Genomic DNA, 24,292 nt, shown 5'->3' with positions numbered 1-24,292 from the left:
CCTCCACAGTACAACAGACCATAATGTGAAGTCCCCTCCAAGTATTTAAAGATCCTTTTTACGGCTTCCCAGTCAGAACGATACAACACTTCTGAAAATATACTAACAGCATATGATAAGTCTGGACGAGTAGTCATAGTGAGATAGAGCATGCTTCCAGCAGCTTGTCTATAGGGTACACTCTTTTCCAATGGTGGTCCATTGAATCTATCATGTTGAACCTTCTTAAGATGTGTTTGGTGTTTGGTGTAAGCCTCTGGATGCAAGAATATGGAACCATCAGTTTTAAATTCTATTTGCATTCCAAGAAACGTATCCAAGGAGCCCATCCAACCCTATCCTGAACTCTGTTCTTAATTTTGAGAAAATTATCCTTTCATCAACATAGATGGCAACCGTCAGTTTTCGGCCATTGGCGTACTTTTTTGAGATTCCATAAACTGAAAGAACCTTTGGTTCCAACAGCGGGGTGACTGCTTCAGTCCATAAAAGCTGCGCTTTAGCTCACATACTCGACCACTTCTATCCTCAACACCAGCTGGTTGATTCATGAACACATCCTCTTGAAGTCCAAGACCCAAATCATACCTTCAGCAGCAGCCAGATTCAACAGAGCTCTCACTGTTTCAAATCGAATAACAGGGCTGAAGGTTTGCTCAAACTCCACACTCTCCTCTTGGGTGTACCACTTTGCAACCAAACGGGCGTTATATCTGTTGACATCGCCATTCGCTTTGCGTTTGACTTTCAGCACCCATCGATTACCAACAACCTTCTGGCCTTCGAGTGGGTTAACGAATATCATTTTCAGCCAATGAATTTAGCTCTTCCTGCATAGCTTGTTTCCATAAATTGCAATCATCTGACTCAAGCGCTTCTTTTACAGTGATGTCCCTTTCTATAATAAGCACATAATTATTAACAAGATTAACCGCCTGGTGCGGCTACTCCTGGGAAGCTAAGGTGACTGTACAACTGGCAATGTTCCCTCGTCTTTACTTGCTTCAATCTGATCAACTCCAGTTACAGAAACAGAAATTCTGGATCCAGCTGAAGAATTTTCTTCGGAGGGTCCTGCAGGCACATTGAATTTCTGGCAGGACACGTCTTCTACCACAGGCTCGACATTGGGAGACTTGAGTAACTTGATCAAGGGAGTTTCTCTTCCTAAAATAATATCACAAGATATTATGATCGAATCTCTTTCAAAGTTTCACAAACGATTACCCTGTGATCTACAAGTGGAAATAAAAGACTAAGAATTACTAAAATAGATTAAGATATATTTCAAATATACTGACATCTAACCTTAGTAGAACCAGAAGCCCAGCCCAGTAGAGTAAAGCGATATGATCCATACGAAGTATCATTGGATTCTTGTCGAGTATGCCAGTTGAATTGTATTATGACACATTATGCATATTATAATGATTATTATGGATTGCAATTGAATAGGAAAATCTAAAAAAAGTATTATCGCCAACCAGTTTCATTCATTGAGTGATGGTTCGCAATTTAAAGTGAGGAAGGCGCCAGAGATAATTCATGTTTATTTTCATTTTGACAGTTGGTTTTTGAATCGTATGAATTTATTAATTTTATTACTTAATTGAACTATATGATTACAGTCAAACTTGGTTAAGTAGGACCTGGATAAGAGAAACCTCCAGAGAAAACTCATGCTGAAATCTCAACACTTTGGCGCTGTTACCTGTTACCTCTGTTGGGTCGAAGCACGGTGTTCCGGGACTTGATGCAAAAAAATCAGGAGTGAGTGAATGAGTGAAAATAATGCTGTGACATAAAAAACCCTCATACGACCCCTAGTTTCTGGGTTATAAGCCTTTAAAGCTGCGAAATCAGAACTTATATTTTAGTATATTCCATAAATTAGACATTCGAACATTATGAATTTTTATTGGATGATTAAGTATGTCCATGTAGTGTGTTTAGTAACTCTTACAAGGACAACCTAAATACAATCTAAAGATAGCAAAAATTAATTTTTTTCGATTTTAACAAAAAGGTATTCTTTGTTTATGTACATAAAATTTATAGTTTAGGAGTAATGTAGATTTTTAGATCGTTGTACATGCCAAGGAAAGCGGTCTTCATTGGAACATAGAGAAGATGACGATGAAATGAGCGTGGAAGTAAATTAAGTGAAAATTTCTAAACGCGAAGCAGTTAAAACGCTAGAAACCTTACACACATATTTTAAAATGACATCAATTAATGACCGAAGCATATTTGAAAAAAATTGTAACATCCAAAAACATCTGATGAAGACAGACAGAAAAGACAAATTAAAATGAAATATTTTTATATATAATTGATACATTTATAAAAAAATTATTAAATATTTTTGTTTATCACATTTCTATGATTACCTCCATTACTTTTTTTCAAATTGGAACTCATTCAGTTTTAAATTGAAACTTATTGAGTATAATGTTTACATAACACGTTATTTTATTTAATAATCGCAGCTCATATCTGAAATAAGCTGTATTCTGACCTATGGAAACTTTAGTGAGTAATACAAGCATGCCAATTTTCCATACGAATCACTTTTTATCGCTTTAATGGACTCATCAACGTTTCCCAAAGTGGATTTTTGAAATTTTTAAAAAGAAAAAGCATAGGGAGCCAAATCTGGCAAAACAGTGACTCTCGTTTCGTATTATGTCAAAAAATCAATTACAATTATGCTGGAATTTGACGACGCCTCATCTTGTAAAAGTTGTAAATATCTATCATCATTTAATTTCTCTCTTATAGAATAGGGTTATAACCAAACGTTAGGCTTTTGTGCAGATCATCTCATATCTCAAAACGAACACTAAAAGTATACAAAAATTTCATTCGAAACAATTTTGCATAAAAGTCTAATGACTTTTCACAAATTCGATATTCCGCTTATTTTTCCCAAGCCAAAATATTGATGATTATTTTTTCAACGCATTGATGACATTTTAATCTATTTTCTAATTATTGACATGTCTGTCCAAGGCGTCACAATTATTACAATGTACTTGATTTATAATTTTTCTTTTGTTTTTTGCTGTTTCCAATTTTAGTTCAGTGAAATATTTGGGTACTGTTTTGTAACCTTCATGATACTAATATTTATTGAAATAATTTGATATTCGTTTCTAATTTTGTCAAACCATCATGAAATAGATTTCCGCTAAGATATTTTACAAGTGTGGGAACCGAAAGTAATCGAAGGAATTCAATATCCGGTTGTAGGCCGGTGGAATAGATGTTTTTATTTAGTTTTTTGTTTCAATTCCATAGAGTAATATGTTAAGTCCATTACTACAGAGAAAGCTAAAAAATTTGAGAAACTGTATGAAACATGAATGTTGTTCGACTGGTTTAAAAGGATTCATATTCGGAGCGTATGGAATGTTCAAAATTATAAAACTATATTCTTGTTAGGTATCTTTTCAGGATATGGATCAGGAATAGAAAATAATATAAAGAGAATCAAAACACTTAAACGTTTCTTGAGAATATAATATTAAAGATTAAATAGTGAAAAAATATTTGATTTTATACAAATAGTAAGTAATCAGAATCCAAAATCCTGTGGCCCATGTGTCAGATAATAAGGCTAAAAAATGAGTTCTTCGAGGTTCCTCGGTCAAATTGCTCGAGTTGTGAATGTACCATCTAACTGGAAAATGTCCATCCAATAATTCATGTCCAATATATAACAGAATTGCATTTTGACCAGCATATATAAAGGGTTTTCCATGCCACCACTTTTTCGAATCAACTAATACGTAACATATACTTAACATGAAAAATGAAAAGCATGAAGTTGCCATAACAAAAGATAAGGACCTGAAAAAAAAATGTTATTGAGCAATTCAACGAATTGTTAAAATGAACCCATCTAACTGAACCCATTTAAAAATGACCACCGTGGGAAAAACAAATACTTTTGTCGTAAGTTTTTGAATGATTTGTCAACTTAAGCATAATTGCGCTTAGTGTAGGTAAGGGGTAAATATAATCTGTAAAGCTATTACACTGAAAATTTGTGGAAAACGAGCAAGATTCTGACTAAAACCATTTTCATCTCATGAATTTGGGTTAATTACATCTAAAGCATTAAGTGGGTTATCATGTTTGATAAACTTGAACAGTGAAAATTAATGTTTAAAAAATTATTTCAATTCAATTAATTCAACTGAAAAATATCTACAGAATAATCTAATACAAAACAATTATCACTGGCGAAAAAAATCAAGAAAAACTAACACGGATACACATGAGAAACATTTGTTTACCCCACGGCCGCCATTTTGACGTCAATCAGCTTAGAATGACTAATTAATTTATACGTCAATTATTGAAAACGAAAACATTCAAATGGAAGTTATCCTCAGTCATCTTCTAAAAATTACCGTTGAGCACATGAGCCTCTTGAAAATCTTAGTAATGCTTATAGCTTGGAGATGACTGTGTCCGTTTAAATAACCAGTCATCCGTCATATTGTACGCACGTAAGACAGAAGGCGCACCACGTTCTCTTCATCTTCGCGGAGAGTTCTCAGCAATGTTTCACTTTTAGATAAAGCAAGGAAAAGCTCTGGGTCCACTAGTGGTTTTGGTGATGCTAGTCTGGCGAGCTAATATGCCTCCTCGTTCCCATTGTAACCGGGCACCCATTCCTTGCGGTCAACACTCACTAGTTCATATAGCACTTTTTCTACTCCAGTGCAAGCCAAGAACACACCAGTTTGGCCTTCCATAGTCACTCGCTGTTTAAACTTGATGGGCTTTATATTGAGTTTTTTTGCTTTGTGGAGGTATTAATACTTAAAACTTTCTACTCCAAAGACCTAATTACATATCACTGCGCCATGAAGGCATGATAATTCTCTTTTATGAAATAGACATATCCTAAATCGGAATACTATTCATTTTTTTTTAATTGATAAACTATAGTCAATAGCAAGATAAACCTAGTAACATGTAAACAAACAGAAATGACTTGAGGTCATAAAATTTATATATTTTTTCTAAATTAAAATATTTACCACAAATTTTTGTTTACCGGTATTATACCGTTTTCCTTCGAAAATCCACTGAGAATTCCTCCAAACATACCAGTTATTACCGCCCACGATAACCATCTAATCAATCGTTCCGAGTGAGATTTATATATTATTAATGTAATACCTGCCTGAACTCCAATAAAGGTTTGGAAAATTGAAGTTAAGCAGCCTAAAAAATAGTTTCATATTGTATTTTTAAGGATTCACAAAACTACTATCAAAAAAGCCCAAGTCCATGCTTTTTCAGAGCTGTAATAATAAGATTTGCGAGACCTGAAACATCGACCGTTGGAATGTACTCAAGGAGCATCTCTTTAAGTCTATGGTGTTTATTATCTGTAAAAGCATACATAACGAGACTTGTTCTACACGTCCGATGTCGGTGGTTTCGTCAGCCAGAATTGCAAATAGTTTGGCTCTTCAATTATTTTATGTTGTTTTAATTCACCACAAATGTCATTATTTAATTTTGAATCTGAGGGTTTGTGTACAGGGCATTCTTCTTTGAAGTATTAAAATGTTCAGCCAAATCTTTATCTCCAGGCTCAGCCACAAACCGCAACAGGGCTCTGAAATTACCATAATTCTGCAATGGTTGTATTGGACCCGAATCGATTTTACCTCTCTAGGAGATGCCTTGTTTGCCGCTGTCCAATGGCCGAAAAAGCCTGCGAAGGCATTACTTTTAGAAAGTTATCTGCCAGTTCTGAATTTCGCTTGTGGTCTTCCGATTTGGCATAAGCTTCAAATATTTCTAGGGCATTTTTTCATTTACAAAAAGGTTCAGTTACCAGCTGGCCGTTCCTTTGATGGCCGCCTTTACCTTCATCAAGTGAACATCCCATTATCACGCAAACTCTGCAGTATACTCCACTTTTATATTCCGAATATGACAACTAGGGGTATCTTTTCATCCATTTCAATTAAAAGCGCAAGTTTCGTTTTGTGCAGCGGTTGAACCCCCAAAACCATCCCATCGGCTACGCTCTTGTTCATAATTGATCTAGTTGTTAATTTTAAAAATTGTTTATTTGATTTGTTCAACAGCTTTTGGGGGATCCTGTATGGTTGGAAATGTGATTTCAAAATAAAATATTTACATTTTTATATTTATATACATATGCATCTACGTACCTACTAAGCCTTCGGGATCAAACGGTTTAGCTTCATAGGTATCATAAATTGTAGGATATTGATATCTATGATTACCTAGGATTAGACCATCTATATATCCCGTTGCTCCTCCAATACAATTTACATAAGATCGATTTTTATGCAGGCCACCTGGACCCATATACCCCCTAAAAATATACAGCAGAGTAAATTAATTTAGCCCAGGTGTCAATGCTTATTTGGTCAAACTTCAATTCTAATTCACTTAATCACGGAAATTTCCGAATACAAGTTTCTAAAAGAGCCATAGTTCATGAAAAATGAAGAAGGTATTAACTCTTCAAACATTCAATGTGTCCCATAATTTTTTTTTCTTTTCGAAATTCGTACTAAAATATGTTTCAATAGTTCTCTTCAAAAGGCAGGTCAAAAGAAAATTTAAGAGTCACCCCAAATTTTTAAAAATTTTTAAAATCATCAAACATCGATTTTTTTAAATTATTGCTCTCATTATTTAATTTTTTTTCTATAAGTACTTCATTTCTTTTCGAGCAACTTCTGAACATGAATATCAATGGACAGTTGGTGTCGTATTAATTGAGAAGTCAACAGATTCCAGTCAGTCAAGTGGTATTGACAATTTAATCAAAGAATGGAATCTTGAGAGTTAAATAATGTTGATGGGATTCAATAAGACTGCAAGTAATACTGGCAATAAAGTTGGATCTTATACTTTGCTGAAAAAAAAAACTTTAAAAGAAGTTACTTCAACTTGCTTCAACTTCGTAACGGAAAATACTTTTTCGAGTCCCTAAAACTTTACGATTTCTTTTTTAAACTACACCCTCATTTCTGGAAATCAGATAAAATTTATTTAGAGGAATTGAAAATTATTTATGAGCTAGAAGTTGTATGTAGTATGTCAAATTTAAGAAATAAATATCAAGTTCGTTGATATTCATGTTCTGAAGTAGTCCGAAAAGATATAGAGTCTTGGAAACTGAAAAATTTGGAGATACCTTTAAATATTTAAATTTTGACTTGAGATTTTCAGGATCTATTTCATTTTTCTTGTAGAAAAAAATTTAGCACCCAGGGATTATCACACCTATTAAAAAGACGTGGTTATGTGGACCACACTTCGCTACGAATAGCTTCGATACGCTGTAATGACTTACATGATCTCTTTGGCGGTAGACTTGACATGATGTAGAAAAGTTATTGTTTCGTTATGAGAAATGGTTAAATATGACTGCTAATATTTTGGTGATAAAATCAACTTATAATAATTACCGTATTCATGACCTATGGAACTTAAAAACTTATGTATTCGTACCTTGGACAATTCGGAGCGGAAATCGAGAAAATCAGAACGGTGTGTAAAATTAAAATTCCAATAACTGCCAACCATCCTCTATACAATTTCGTTAAGTCCTTTATATGTCTCTAAAATGAAAATATTATCTGATAATAATATTTCAGTAAAAATCGAAATCGCATCAATTGTAATTAGTATAATTAAAAAATTGCTTTGTTAGAATACTAAGATCAGAGAGAAAAGAAATTTAAATGATAATTGGTATTTCAGCAAGACATAATTTCATTAGAGGATCTCTTACACGACAGTGTCTTGTGAACAAATTACTAATAAAGTATAGCTTGGTTTGGCTGAACAGTATCTAAGAAATTTTGGGTGATCCAGTCTAAAAAGATGTCGGAGTGCTTCTCTTCCCGCCAAAATTTTCTCTTATACGAGCAATGTCCTAAAGGCAGACATGGTGCAAGACAATTTGTAAGAAATTGCTCGCAATTTGTTCAAAAGCCAAAATATTTCATAGATTAATATTGCACGTCGTTTAACATTACCACTACCACCGTCAAAGTCAATTTTGCAGATATTGCCATATATTAAATTTTGAATTTGTCAACAGCCAGTGAGAAATTGCTCAATTTTCTCCTTCAGTTGAAGAACCAAATTTTGAGATAAATCATTTATTCTTAAAGCAACAGTGTTTCTTGAGAGCGAGATATTTTGAATTATTGACTTTTGAGATGGAAATGAAACATCGGCATCTTTCAACATACAGTATTTAATAAAATCACCACACCATCAGTGAAAGGTTTTGATCTTTTCGCGATTTCAGGGAATCTTCGCTCTCTGTATTAGCTTTAGTAAACATCGATTATTGACCTTAAAGTTTAGATTTTAAAGATGACAATGTGTCATTCTTATTTTTTCAGTACAATTAAAATCCTTCTCCAATCGCATCGCTTCGATTACTCGACTCAACTGACTCGCGTCGCGCCGACACACTCATTTTAGTCTAGACTCGAAGCGCATGGAAGATTCTATCGTTCTCGATAAAAATAATAGGATATTTCAGCTTGCTGCTAAGAGATTGCGATGCTGTCTTTCTCTCTCGCTTTTCTAGTCACGCGCAGCCCTTGAAATTACTTATAAACATCCGTAGACTTGAGAGTTCGAGTATTTACAATATCCGTAGAGGATTCTTATTTAAAAGCACTAAAAAACATGATTCTTCTTTCTGTGGCACATTGCGATCGCGGGCCTTATTGATACAGCCCAGGGGACGGAAGCGTCCCGCAGGCCGTATCTTTGACATGACTGTTGTAGATTTTATCGGGGTACTATACCAACTATGAGAGCACATATCCACAGAATAAAAACTACTACTACTACGAGGGTTGTGTGAAAAGTTTCCTAACTAGCAAAGAAACATGAAATTTTTCCATAATAAGTTTTATTTTTCAAAATAGTTTCTTTTCTTGACTATATATACTATCTGTCATAATCTTTAATCCATTAATCAAATTTCAAATTGGTACACTTTAATAAATTTCTCTTTCATATTTTCAAACAAAGATCGAAACAGTGTCTTACAAATAAGAAATAATAGTGTCCACTATTTGTTTATTTTATACGAGCGCATGTTTATATTATGTCGGTGAGTGCGACAAGTTAAAACTTGCAAGTGCCGGCTGACTTGTTTATTATTTTTTAACCGTGAATAATTTCTTCGATGTTTATGATTGTAGTTTAGTCTCAATTAGCTCTGTGATACACAAGAACGCTGTGTTTATACTTTTTGGAGCAATACACCTTTTTACGAGGTTCAAATACGAATTGTTCTCGCTCTCGCAAATTCTGACTTGTAAGTTCTTAAAATGTATAAAACATAGAAACTATTGGTTGAAACTCGTACATTAAACGCAACTCTTCATAGTTTACACAAAAGTAACAGTACAATTGCTGCCGAATTAAAAATACTATGAAGTATCGGAGACTATAACGTGAAAAATTATACATCCACCAGTGGATTTGGCGATATATAACGTTTAGGGTGGCCTCGAAAAACAACAATCATTGAAGATGAACGTATTGATGAGTATGACTTATTGGTCCCGAGATAGCAGCCCATATCAAAGAATCTTGGGATCTGCCTTTGAGTACTTCTACTACTTGAGTACAGTGAAAAGTAAATTGAGAGAAGCTGGCCTTTTTGGAAGGGTGGCAGTGAAGAAAACTCTTTTAAGATGCCAAAATAAAATCTAGACGTGGCAGTGGACTGAAGAACATTTTGTAAAAATTGAAAGTATTTTGAAGATAGTTTATAAAAAATATTAAAAGAAAATATAATACGTTCTGGCCAGCGCCTGATAGGCAGAAAGTTTATATTCAACCATTCCTTGAAGCTGTGCAAAGACTATTTAAAAGAAGGAAGAATATACTTAAAGTCATGATTTGGTCGTCACTAAATTGAGCACCGAAATAATAAAAGCAAAAAAGGGTTACATCAAATCAAAAATTTAAATTAAATTTGTAACAATTACAGTCTGTAGTTTTATTTTTACTATAATCTCACCTACTACATACATCCTCTAAAATATTAATATTAAAATTGATTGTATTGTTTTTATTTGTTGTGTATTACACAAACTATAGGGTGGCCCAAAATTTTTGACCGGTATCAGTATGGAATAACGTCCTCTTCCGATGAAAAACTCGCTGTTGCAAGTGAATTCACTCTAGGTATGCTAGGTATGTTAAAAAAGATAAGAAGGGAGAATTGGATAAAAAAAATGTATTTACCAGCCAATTTTGTTCTTCTTTGACTTCATCTTCTCTGTTCATTAAATACAAACAAATTATCGACGTCACAAAATAACATATGCCCAGTCTTTGCAGCACTCCTAATATTCTGAGATAATTTAAATCGGAACCGCCATTCAAAAATATTCCTAAACAGAATAATTTTATTGATCTCTACAAAAGTAACAAAATAATCACTGAAAATCAGTTTATCAATGTCTAGTCAAAATAATTCACAAACAAATTTGTTGCAGTTTATGTTTTACTTTTTGTCAGTGCCAGATTTACCACTAGGCTGAGTAGGCGCCGCCTTTTTAGTAAAGAAAGTAAAGAAATTTAATTTTTATTCTCTAAAATTTATAATCACCGCAAATGTAAATCAAATACATTTCTTTTGTATTTAAACAATACAATCTAATTATAATAATTTTATTTAATAATTTAACTGCAATACTGCAAGTTATAATAATTTTATCAATTTTCTATAGATATAGAAATTATTGTTTTTAGAGATGTTTGGAGGTTTTAGTCCAATTTGGAAACCAAAATTATTTATTCAAATTCAAATTGAGCATTCGTTGCATCTCGTTTCATTTATGTTAAGATATGTATGTTGTACCAATTTTAGAAAGTAAAATTAAAATAAACGTCATACATTCATTTTTAATTCCGAAATCGTGAAATTAAAAGTTACAATATAATTGCTAACTTCCCTCTATGTTTTATTTTATTTTTTCCACCTAATGGGCGGCCAGGGCGGGTGCCGCTCAGGTTAATTTGGCCTGGGTACCAAGTATCCTAAATCCGGGCACTGGTTATTGTTACATTTTCATTCGGAAAAGATTGTTACCAAAGTATACACAATTAACAACTTATCATAGGTATCAGCACCAAGAGATAACTTTCATTATGTTTTTAATGACTGTATTTTCATCTCTGAAAGGGTTTAAAATTAAAATTTGTATAAATGGCATTTTACTCAGTACTAATAATTGACAGGAAAAAAATATGCGAAGAAGAAGCATTTTGTATCCTTCTGCAAGCCAAAACGAATGTTTGTCAACGTTGATTATTTTTAATTGATTATTAAAAATTTTATTAAATCATCTCGCGCTCTAGACGGTTGGGGTAAAAAACGAGTAGTGAGTTGGGTGTCTAGATATCTTGTCTACGCACGTCCCAAAACACGTTTCCGTCACTATTATAGTATTTGTGCAGTAGCGGTTTGAAACGAACGTGTTTTTTAAGTGGTGTAAGCGCTTTAGTGAGGACAGAGAGACCAAATCAAAATTCAAGGCAATTTTGATAGTCGAATTGGGCTAAAACGGATATGAATATTTCATACGAACGAAACTTTCTTCCAACGAGGAGGTAATAAAAGGTGTGGGGGTCTGGTTTGCAGGGAAAGAAGAAAAATTTCTCTTGAAAGGTCTAGAGACGTTGAGTAATAAAATATTTTGACATTGAAATGTTGTTTGGTTCTATAGTAGGCTAAGAATTTTTCACTATATCCTTGTATGTGTAGGATAATGAACCGCAATTTTGATTCATGCTTTCTTTGTATTCGACCATGTTACTTGTATAATAAAATCAATATATACTATCCATCCAAAAGCTCACCTTTAATATGTTTAACGTGATTTTTTTATTTGAAATTGATTTTTTGAAATTAGATATCATTCCTATTGGTATACATGCCCCCATGATCCATAAAAAGGACGGAAACACTAAATCTGCAACGTGTAGTCCATTCCAACGTGCATGTTCTATTGTTGTATAACCCCCTTGACCATAGTTGACAAAGATCATTATTACTACAGTCAATCTACAAAAAAAATAGTGTCTCTGTAATAATCTAGCCAAATTGGTCTGGAAAATTTCGTACATAAACCTTAATCGCAAAAATTCCAATTTGGTGAAACCAGTAGTTGCTTCGTGTCTATGTTTTTGTTCCAAATAGACGTACTACACCAATACGGTATGTGCGAATAATATCATTTTTAAAAGTTATGAAGAGTTTATTAAAAATTCCAATATTGTCAAATATATTTAAGATAAAATCTAATATCCCACTTATTATATTACTACATTCACAAAAAGTACGATACACTATAGAAAAAGAGAATGGAGGCATCGGAAAGTTCGGATAAGTAACATAAAACCCAGAAAATTATAGATTTTTGTAAATTGAATAACATAGTGGTTGGTAACACCTTCAACCAACATAAAGACATTCATGGATACATACGCGTGGTGACCAGTAAAAACGAATGTCTTTCTGGTTTAAATAAGCGCACTAAAGAAGCTAAAAAAAAGATAATGCGTGAAATACCTCAGCAATAACAAAAATGATGAAGATTATGAAATATCCAAAAAGCAGAGAGACAAAGTAAAAAACCTAGTAAGAAAAGTTAAAGCAAATTCGTAAGAAGAAGTTTGCAGAAAAGAAGAAGAAAAACTACAAATTGTAATATTATAACTGAAGAAAATGAAATATTAGACAGATGGAAGCAACACTTCGAAGAGCTAATAACAGCGAAACATAAAGAAGCCGAAAGAGATGAGGAACAATCAGAAACAGAAGACGGCATTATAAATGGAGCACACGCAATACGAGAAGAGCCAGGAACAAAAATTAAGACGAGAGATGTAATTATGACGACAGAAAAACTAAAAATAGGAATCATTACATAGAAATTACTATCAGTGTAGAATACACAAGCAATTCCAGGGGCGTGGAATATAGTAATAATAGCACCCATCCCTATATGGAAAAACAAATGAGGCCAAGTCAACAACCAAGCCTACAACTGTAATCAGACCCATAAAAAACAAACATGCTCCTGGAAACAACCGAAATAAAAATCCTACGAAAAATTACGAAAAAACATAACTCAAAAATGCCGAGTGGAAAATATTAATGAATGGGTACTGAGCAGAAAGCGCGAATGGGACGAATACATAAGTAGAATGAGCGAGAATAGTAGAAAGATATACGATACCGGAATTTTCATTCCAAAGGAACATATTATTTAAAAACAGAAAGAGTAGAGTCTAAAAGATTTAGGCTCGTCCTTCACAGGTCGACCTTACATGTGTTAATTGTCATACATACCCTCTAAAAGTGTCCAAAGATAAAATTCGTTGTTTTCTTTTATTAACACCGTCATGAGTTTCCTCCGTAGATTCCTCTTTTGAGATCAACTTTTTCCAAATTTTTGTAGCTCCAAATATCATTAGTAATACGACAATCCATATCAAAGTAACTGTAAGTATTGCTAAAAAAATTTAATAGATACAAATAGTATGATAAAATGAATGAAATGTAAAAGCACTATAAATAAAAAATAGGACGTTGCAGCACCACTTGTAATTATTTTGAGACGTAATTTTAATAACAGATTAATGAAATTATCGTTGAGAGTTTTGGAAATATCGATCAGATCTCATGAAATAAAGAATAATCTAATATTAGAAGAGGACACAAATCCACAACAATTACTTATATTCAAAATAGCAAAACCTACAAGCTGATATATGATGATGCAGATAGAACTTTGCAAAATCTATAAAAATGGCAACAATGGCCAACCGGATTGAAAAAGTAGTGATCATTAATAACCACCCACATATCACGGATCGATTATCAAAAAAATATATCACCCAAAATGGCAGTCCAACTAGGATCAACAAAAACTTGAACCTCATTCACCGATAGATACTGCAAAATGAAAATACTAATACTCATGAACACTTACTCAAAAAGAACCAATACCATATCAAACCTATATTATTAAATGACTTTTTCATCCAATAGGTACAATAATTCTATTATTACTTGAACGAGCAAAAAATACCATAAAAGTAAAGAATAACAAAGGATTGTATCGTTCTTAACGGGCGCCTCATTGTTAAAATAACGTAAAAATAAGTCCTGCAAATGTTATTAATAACATTACTTAAAAAATTTGGATCGTCTTTTAACAGGGCACAAACATTTAAAGATTTGTTTTCAGTTTTCTGCACCCTGATTTAGATAAATCTTTTACTGAACAAGTTTCGTTAAACTTTTTTACTAATTTACTGACTACTCACTACTGACAGTAGATCCTGTTATGAGATTTCGGTTAGGATATAAATTATTAAAGATATTACATCATATCCTAATATCATTAAAATATCAATTAGTTCTTTTTCAGATAAACGATCCATTGTGCCTTTCAATAAACTCTATTGAAACGTCAAATTTGTTATTCTAGCGACCTAAAAGTATTTTAGGTATAGGGAACATTAAATGAAAAATAATAAGTATTTCTTAAGGATTTCGAAGAGCGATTTGAAATAACAAAGTTCATTATTTTTCCGGAAAAAGAAAAGATCTGACAACAATGTAAATACCACCATAATCACGTGGCGTTCAATACATAAAACTCAATCTATATAATATACTCGTTTTCTAAATTATAGATTTGGGCTGTTTTGCTTATTTGAAATCAAAAAACTAAACGGTGTTTTAATCCAACGATTGAACTGCAATGAAATCTAAATCACAAAAATAGACTTTTTTATATACTTTTGAAATCTAATTCTATTTTTTTCTAATTTTTGCTTTCGTTTTTCGTTCATAGAAAAAAAACTAACGAAGTAATAATGATAATTCTAGTTCAATGGCTGGCTTATAATATATCAAAAATGCTGGATAAATTTGAACAAAATCACTCCAGTAGTTTTTGAAATATCGTGGTCACTGTTTCGGAAAATGGTGTTTTGAGAAAAACGCGTTTGAAAGTTCGCGCTTGTGATTTATACTAAAAATTTAATCTCTCGGTCAATCTGCTACGCCTGGACCATTCAATAGGCCTTCCTCTTCTTCTTGGAAGTCACGCAGAGCTGCTCCATTTCCCCTTTTTGCGATTCGGGCCCGTTTTACAACATTAGTCGTACGCTTTTCTGAACGGTCGATCCGAGAGCTACCGGGCTGTTGAACATCCTTTGGCTTGTGGACCGATTTTCACTCTCATGGTTTCCAAGGTCTTCAGAATAGATTTGAATCCTTCCTTGAAGATTATGGCGATTTCAACCACTTTTGGCCCAGAATGGAGTGCTTCGGAGCAGATGTTCAGATTAACGATTGAGTGACTCGTTATTAATTTGAGTTTCCGCTCCCAAGCTTCTGCTTAACAATTCTACTTTGGAAAAATCCTCATAAATTGGCTTCATAACTTTGGGCCCAATTTACAAAAGGTACAGGTAGCAGTTAGTTTTAGGGATATCAATACAATGGTCAGCGCCGCTCGGCTTTCGGAGCAGCCGCTGCGCACTTCGTGTACCTGCTTGGTGCCTAGGCCGTTAATTGTGAACCACTTCGAATATCGGAAAATCCTTTGGCACACATTTTCTACAAATGTTATTGATGAGATATGAAAAAAAAAATTTTCGGCTCAAGATACTAGAGGCCCCCTTAAACACAAGTAGAATTGTCGTTTTCTAGGCATTCATTTAAATTTCATTTCAATGTATTTAGATTTACATTTGTGTTTGCTTAAAACAAAATTTTCTTATATTATTCGATTCAGAGACAAATTAGTAATATGTATAATTACTTAATGAAGAAGACTATAAAAGGGCTTAAGAAGGTACATATAGTGAAAAATAGAGTTTCAAGGAAGTGCTTCTATAGTATTCGTATTTTATATTCAACTAATCAAGTATCTTGTATCTCGCACTGGGTGACAAATAAACAATTAATTTGTGACATGAAAAATTTGATACTTGACAAAAAACTTATCGAAGTTTGTTTCAATAGATTCTTAAGTGTCAAGTTCTTGAGCTTCGAACCCATGGGATTCGCGTACAAAGTGCTTGATAAATTGGGAAGCATCTAATGTAATAATGGTCGAAAAATTAACTTACGTGTATATATATTTACAGGTTGTTTTAAAACATCTACAAAACATCCGGACTCGTTAACTTCTACATTATATACACCAAATTGTCCAAATTCGTTATTGATATCACATATTACATTTTCAGTTTGATCTTGGGGAAAATACTCTTTTCGTTCTGTTGCCAGTCTGAAGGTCATATGTGTATTAAAGATATTTTTCGTTAGATCTTTGCTGCATTCTTCATTTAAATCTATACAGTAGTCAGTTATAAGATAGGGGCACTAAAATTGTAGATATTTTATCAATTTATGGAGGACACTGTATTAGGATATTTTAAAACAACAACTATTGAATATTCATCAATATACGAGAATTAGGTGTATGAATGAATGAATGAAATAATTATTATTCACACCATGGACTTACATATGTAAAGAAAGAGAATATTTTATAGGATGCTTGAGAATATTGTGGAAGCTTGGACGATTTTCAATACCATTCTAGAAAACAAACCATCAAAAAATGTGTTGTTATTCAGTAACATTACTATAAGAACTATTTAACCTAAATTCTGATAATTTGGGTTAAATTCCCTTTCTTCAATTCCTTCTTTCTCTCGAAACCTCATCCTCGAACGTGGCTAAGAAACTCCGCACCACTGGTCAGGTTCAGTGTTCCAAGGAATCTTCATATTTCAACCTGGAGCACCCATGTACAAAACGATCTTACCATGTACAAAACGATCTTATCCCCTTCAATATACTCTCCATTTCAAGTAATACATTTGTCCCAGTGGTGCTTCCACTGTTCGAAACATTGTTTGAAATCATCTTTAGAGATGGCTGCAAGCTCCTGACTCGTTCTTTTCTTGATATCTTCAATGTTTTCAAATCGCCGTCCTTTCATGCCCCTTTTCATGCGTGGAAACAAGAAAAAGTCGAACGGAGCCAGGTCAGGCGAGTAAGGTGCGTGGGGCAGCGGAACCATGTTATTTTTAATCAAAAACTGGCTAACAGTGATGGCTGAGTGTGCAGGTGCGTTGTCATGGTGGAAGAACCAGTCACCTGTTTGCTGAATCGAGCTCCAAGATATTCCACTGATTTCAGACAGTTGATCAATTGTTTGTCAACATTTTCATCGATTCGGGATGGATGTCCAGAGCGAGGTTTGTCATCAATCGACATGTCGCCATTTTTAAATCGAGAAAACCACTCATACACTTGAATTTTCTCCAGAAAAAATTTTGTATGAAACTCGTGAGTAAAGTAAAGTAGTAGGTCAAACCGTCCTACTCGCAAAAAAAGTATTACTTCACTCACTTGTTGCATAAATAACATTTAACTTATTATTGGTATAAATGATTATGTATAAATTTTAGAACTTTAATTACCTCATAACAATCCTTATTAAGAGTATATAAAAAAATGTTTTTATAGTAACTAACATTTATGTTTAAATAATATTGGTCCAAAATTAAGCTCGACAAATTATATCCTTTGAAGTTGGCAACGTCGTAGTCATCAATCATACACCATTTCATTTTTGAATCTACCTAAAACTGAAGTAGAATTATCGATTTGGATAATAGTAAAATACAGTGAATAGCTACAGTGAGAAGTCGGAAAAATATAAAAGCACACGTATTTTTTATTAATTTTGAATAATATATTATTGTATAATTTGATATTGTGTAATAAATATTTATTGCACTCATCTGTCATTATAGTACAGAGGTTTGTGATCAAGACAAACATAAATATTCAAATGAGCGAAATATTTAGTCCTTTTTCTGTGAAATTGTAATACGTTTCAAACAATTGCGGATTTGATTTTATTATCAATCATATTTATTATGCACTGCAACTCTGCAGCTCTAGAAATGTCAGTCAAAAATTAATTTTCACAATTGAACGAAGTTGAAAAGTAAAAAATATTATCGGCAAAATAGATGATAGTGATGAAGAATATTTGTTACAATCATTTTAAAGAGTGGTGCTTCGATAAAAAATTTGTAAATCTTACAGAAAATATGGTTCTTGCAGATTTATCAAAAGGACCGAAATATATTAAACCCTCATCACATTGATCTGAGTACTCAATGGTGAGAGTTTACTTGTCTACAAAAGAAGATATTAATATTAAAAATTATAAAAAACGAATGGCATATATGAAGCAGACCTCTGCAGGACACATTTAAATTTCTAAAAAAAAGCTCCGAATTCCCAGTATTTAATGAAAAAAGTAAGTTAGTAATTATTGTTTGGCTTTTGTAAGACATATTAAAATTATTTGTAGTTCACTGCAACATTTGGCATCGTATATGCATATCGTAGAGATGAGCTCCAAAATTGAGTATTAAACACATAGAAAAAGTAGTGAGGTTGAAGAAGGATTAAATTCGACCGATATCTACCTTAAATACACGAAATTACGTCCCAGTCATATTCCACATAAATGTTTTTTTATCAATTACCGAAATGAAAAGTGCACTGTCCAAGCTATTGGTGTAAACACGTTTGCTAATACACGGGTCACTGCTTTAAGAGATCATCCGCAACACTTATTGCCAGGACCGGATTAAGCTAGAGGCTTGTGGGGGCTATAGCCCCGGGCCCCAGGTCCAAGAGGGCCCCATCATTCTGTATTTTTTGATATGTTGATACCACAAATCTAACGTATTGATATTATTTTGTGAATTTTTCCGGGTTTCCGAATTCCTTAAGGGGGCCCCGTCATTATTTTAGCCCCGGGCCTTATTAATCTTAATCCGGCCCTGCTTCTTGCAGATACTGGAGCGGATATACTAAAGTTCAAACGACATAGCGGATGGAAATCGTCGATAGTAGCGGAAGGATACGTAGAGCAATCAGTTACAAACAAACTTAATGTTGCAAAACAAATATTTCAAGATAAAGAAAATAACAATGTGCAGTACTTTTAGAGAAGTACCAAATCAAAGAGTAGAATTAAAAAATAATTCACTAAGAAATATCAATATTGAAAATTGCAAGAACTGTACATTTACTTTCAATATTAATGGTACAAATAATGTTTAAGTTAAATTATTCCTAATTACTAGTTCCTAACTTTCTCAAAGTTAACCGATAGTGTTAATTAATTATTAAATAATTTGCTCTTAAATTACGCTTCTTAATTTTCTACATCTAAATAAAAACCATTTTTTTCATGAACGTAGAAAAAATGTTGTATGCAACTCGTGCAAACAGTGTTTATTGTAAGTGTTGTCATAGTGGACGTAACGACCTCGTTAGACAAATTCACGTCGCGTGCAATAAACACTTAGTTTTTGCACTTATTGCATAAATAACTAAATAAAATATGGTACGGCGAGAAAGACTGTCTTACCAACTAATAATAAAATCACTCAGAAAATCCAAACTTTTGACTTGACTTTCGTCGACCTAAATTGGTGATTTTTTTCGTGTGTGCATTGTGTTTTTAATAGTATTTGCTTTACCTATCGATGTTTAATAGTCTAAAATTACAATCGTTAAAGTGAAATCAAATTATGATTAATATCAAATTTGGAACAATTCTTTTATTACTCACATGTTGTAAAAAGGTGACATCAAAAATTTTGCAGTAATAATAAAATTGCCAACTGTAAAGTTGGAACTGGTAATTTACGAAATTTCTATGCTGCACGATTTATCAAAAGTTATTATGATCAAATTTTATCATTCAAATAGATTATCACTACGATTTGTGGTGTTATTTACATAAAAATTATTTTACCTTGATTAGTGAAAAGTACTTGTGAACCTTTTGTTTTCATACACTCACCAGCTGCTTATACAAAAAAGATAATATTACAACACGCTTGTAAAGTATACTCAGGACCGGTTTGTCAATTTCACTATTGCTGACCTTTTACAAAACGTAACACAGAGTTTACTCTAAAATCTTTGAATTTATTATAAAAAGGAAGACCATTTAAGAGAAGAATATTTTTAAAATAAGCTGACATACAATGAATATATTATTTTTTAACTGTGTATAAGATGAACGTTCGTAATATAGCATAGAAAGAATATTTTTTATTATTCAATATTTTTGCGTTTCAGCGCGATACAACGATTATAGCGGTGATACAATTTTTAATACTACTCTTATAGTACGATTTGTTTTTTGCTTCAATATAGGCCTCAGTACCGGCAATAACCTCTTCCTCAGCGCAAAATTCCTATCCAGTGAGCATCCTTATATGACTTGAGAACAGGAAAAAGTCGTTGGGGGTCAGATCTGGAGAGTACGATGGATGCGGAATCAATTGGAAACCCAAGTCATGCAATTTGGCCAACGTTTCCATTAATTTATAAGATGGTGCACTGTCTTGATGAAAAAGCACTTTTTTCTTTGTCAGCCAAATTTGGCTTCTTTCCACGTACTAGAGTCGGTTGATCACGTAAAATCTACTCGGCTAGCTATTGATTGGACTTCGATGTGAAATGATAGATCCATGTTTTATTCATTGTCACAAATCAAAGCAAACATTAGGGATTATTACCATTGAGCAGTTCCAAAGACTGCACGGAATCATCAATGCCTTGTTGTTTTTGGTCGATTTTGTGCTCGTGTTTCTTTTCTAGCAGAGCTCCTCACGTACTGAAATAATAAATATGTTCAGTATGGTCCTCTAATATCTTCAGGGTCTCAGCTATCTCATTCAACTTCATTTTACGGCTTACCGAAATTATTTTATGGACTTTTTGGATGCTTTCATCGGTGACAGCCTTTACGTGCATTGTCCTAGGTGCTCAATTCACTCCGTTTAAACTTAGCAAACAGATTGTCCTGGAGCAAAATTTTCAAATCCTTTGTTATTGTTCATAAACTCAAATCCCTGTATGATTATAACAGGTAATAGTTATATTTATATTATAAATACGAAATTGAAAATAAAAAATGACTAGAAGTGGGAGAACTCAAAGAATAGATCTAATAAACAAAATGTGTAAGGTATTACCTTGTTAGATATTTTAGATTACTTCAAATGTAATATAAACATTATATTTAATCGATCAGGTAAAAATCCAACACATTATAAAAAATAGCTGCTACAAATCTTATAAAATTTCACCGGTACAACTTGTGACAAAAAGAAAAGACGTTCTCCATTAGATTATTGAAAAATTAAAAGAAAAATGCCATTATTTCGTAACAATATTCTGGACTAAGTTGGACCACATTCCAATTGATCTATGTATTTGTACGGGAATATCAATACATTTTTGTTAGACGAAGTGAAGATGAACCACTACAAAGAGATTGTAACCAATAGACTATTAAACACCCTTCTAAACAGATAACTTGGAGTTTTTTTTTACAATAAATGACACTGGAAGCTTAGTGAATTCTGTCAAATACATTGAAATGTTACATCATAAGATTGTTCCAATTATGGAAAGAGTTGATGAAATATTTGAATATTCAAAATAATCACCAAAGGCACAAAAACACTGATGGTGTGCTGAAACTTTGCTTGGAGGAGTTGGGATTGTAACCCAAAGATCCTACGGTGGATGTACATGGCAATTGTGAGACCATGAGGCAGTGATTTGGGGTACTAGAACTAGTCTGAATACCACGAGGAACAATCTCTCAAAAGTACAGACTTACTTGCTTATGTGCAATTGGGACCATGACATATTACCCAACAGCTGCACTAGAAGTGATTCTAAATATCCCACCTCTCCACATTGTTCTGTAAAGTGTGGCAGAAAAAACATCACTTAGAATGTTCAGAGACGAGATCATCAAAGAAAACCCAAAGCTAAACAACTCAATTTTTCTTAAATGTTTGATTGAGTTCTAATACTTCCTGTAAGTATTTTCGCTTTCCTTGCCATGTACAACGATCTAAAAACCTACATATGTCCTAAACCATAAATTTGTCGAGTTAAAAAAAGTTTATTTGAACCCTTTTGTTAAAAAATCATTGAAAAATGCATTTTTGCTGTCTTTAAATTGTACAGATTGTCCCTGTAAAAGTTACAGATTGTTAACCATTGGTCATGAGCCGCCCCTGACGTTCAATTAGTTGTGTAGAATTATTTATTCCATCAAACACCCTCCATGGATATATGTAATCATCCATTAAAAACTCATTTTTCCGCAACTTTAAAGGCCTATAACTCAGAAACGAGGGGTCGTATGAGAAATTTTTTAATATCACAGCATTATTTTCATATTATCTACTCATTCGCCGAATTTTTTGCATCAAGTCCCCGAGCACCCTGTATGTTCATTCATTTAATTATTTTTTCACACTTTTCCCACCATTTTTTTTATTATCATAACTATCATAACATATTGTACGGTAGAATCCATCACCTACAATAAATTCTAGCTTTATTTTATAGCAGAGTTTTCAGTTAATTATTAGAAAATAATGGTTCCTACTGTATTATTTTAAAAGAATTGCTTATTTTTTTCTTAAATGTTTAAAAACTTCAATTATGTCAACCTACCTCGATTATTTAACTATAATATTAATTATACACATTCCAGGATATACGATATAAACATTTATCAACACTATGGTCAAAATTAAAGTTAAAGCCGGCACGCTCTCCGTATTGAATGGGTTAAATATAACTGCAGGTGAATAACTGAATGCATCCTGTATTATTTTTCCTGCTTTTTATATTAAGGTCACTATAAGGGCGTGAACGGGTGGAAAAATTGAATGTAACTTGAGTAGAGGATTAAATAGTATATACTAAGGGTACTGAAATTTCATCTTTTCTATTAAGATTTAATTATAATAACTTAGATGAAAAACTCATTATTTTTTGAAAAATTCCAAACAAGTAAAATATTATAAGTGTTATTTCAAAAATATTCACATGAATCATCATTTCTCTCGGGAACAATGTGAGAAAAAGACTATAATTGTTAGACATATTTCAACAGATGAGCAGACATACTCACCAAGCCACAACCAAAGGTCAAATTCCTGGAGTTAAGGGCAAAAATGGGATTAGAAGATTGATTAATAAATCCAGGTCAAATTCCTGGAGTTAAGGGCAAAAATGGGATTAGAAGATTGATTAATAAATAATATCTATATATAATATTATAATTGTAATTGTGTTTTTCGATTTGATAAGGTTTTTCTGGGTTTCCCTCATTGTGAAGGCAGATGTCGGATTACTATGTAAACAGTTAATAATAACCGACCCAGACAAGCAGTTAAAGGAAGCTCTCAGTCGGCCGCAGCATTAGGGTTCCCAGGTCTAAACAGGTATATTATTGTTAATTAGCTGCATTAACCGGTTTTTAAGGACAAAGCTTGGCAGCTGCGACACTTATACAGTTTATGTGCAGTTTAGGCATTTCGTAGTTTCATTTCACTATGCTCAAAAATTTATGTTTAATAAATAATAAATGAAAAAATAATAAAACTTAATTTTCACAACTTTATACTATTGTTAATAGCACGTAACAATGCGTGCATCTTCTCTCTTGCGCTTCCACTTACCTGGAGCGAGACTCGTTCACAAAAATCATGGCAACCTTTGTTTGCGGCCATTATGCAACTGGCAACCATGGATTTTTGTGTTCAATGTATATAAAACTTTAATTTTGCATAAAAATTTTAAAAAAACCGCTGAATGTAGTTAATTAACAATAATATACCTGTTTACACTTGGCAACTCTAATGCTGCGGCCGACTGAGAGCTGGCAACCATTTTTATTTTGATTTGTGACATCATTTTCTCTCAAATGCTGGAAGATTGACTGAAAAAACATATAGCTGCAAGTCATATTAGTATATTAATGACATTAAAATTAATTACAGGTAATTGCGGCTAATTTTTACAAGGCAACCTATGCTTAATCCATTCCATACAACCTCATGATTCCTTTAAAATTAATTTCATCAATAAAAACAGATACCTGCAAGATTAAGCGGTGGGATCTTGAACTATTGATATTGTAAAGACATTCTTTCCTAACTCTAATAGAAATAAAACACAATCTCCCAATTATTAACGTCTTTAATTATTTTTCATGAAAACCCTGTTACCTAATCCATAACCCCCAACAAGAAGTTATTGTGGGCTTGCATAGGATGTTTTATT

General features: G+C 33.0%; 1 protein-coding gene across 6 annotated transcripts; it reads right to left on the bottom strand.

The window, feature by feature from the left end:
- Nucleotides 1–3,507: 3,507 nt before the first annotated feature.
- Nucleotides 3,508–22,804, bottom strand: LOC130896168 (heparan-alpha-glucosaminide N-acetyltransferase). Of its 6 annotated transcripts, none has more exons than XM_057804078.1 (11): nt 20,894–20,925; nt 20,713–20,810; nt 17,575–17,742; nt 16,210–16,465; nt 13,412–13,574; nt 11,917–12,121; nt 10,297–10,470; nt 7,522–7,631; nt 6,207–6,373; nt 5,055–5,241; nt 3,508–3,852 (listed from the first exon to the last, which is right to left on the bottom strand). In XM_057804078.1, exons 3-11 carry the CDS (start codon nt 17,722–17,724, stop codon nt 3,534–3,536), a joined length of 1,731 nt encoding a protein of 576 aa, XP_057660061.1. In that variant the 5' UTR covers nt 17,725–17,742; nt 20,713–20,810; nt 20,894–20,925; the 3' UTR covers nt 3,508–3,533. The 6 variants fall into 6 exon arrangements, with proteins under 6 accessions (XP_057660061.1, XP_057660057.1, XP_057660062.1 ...); XM_057804074.1 differs by lacking the exons at nt 20,713–20,810; nt 20,894–20,925 and adding exons at nt 19,551–19,680; nt 19,755–19,891; XM_057804079.1 differs by lacking the exons at nt 20,713–20,810; nt 20,894–20,925 and adding an exon at nt 22,676–22,804.
- Nucleotides 22,805–24,292: the final 1,488 nt, after the last annotated feature.

This window comes from Diorhabda carinulata, chromosome 7 (assembly GCF_026250575.1).
Source record: "Diorhabda carinulata isolate Delta chromosome 7, icDioCari1.1, whole genome shotgun sequence".
Lineage (NCBI taxonomy): Eukaryota > Metazoa > Arthropoda > Insecta > Coleoptera > Chrysomelidae > Diorhabda > Diorhabda carinulata.
Note: the sequence above shows the minus strand (reverse complement) of the source record. Positions and strands in the feature narration are given on the sequence as shown.

Excerpts from the sequence above, each read along its gene's own strand:
- LOC130896168 (XM_057804079.1), bottom strand. The coding sequence starts at position 17,724 with ATGAAATGGTGTATGATTGATGACTACGACGTTGCCAACTTCAAAGGA. Across the intron at positions 10,471-11,916 it reads TCACGTTAAACATATTAAAG|AGATCAATAAAATTATTCTG; the intron begins GTGAGCTTTTGG and ends TTACTTTTGTAG. Across the intron at positions 7,632-10,296 it reads AAGAAGAACAAAATTGGCTG|AGACATATAAAGGACTTAAC; the intron begins GTAAATACATTT and ends TTTTCATTTTAG.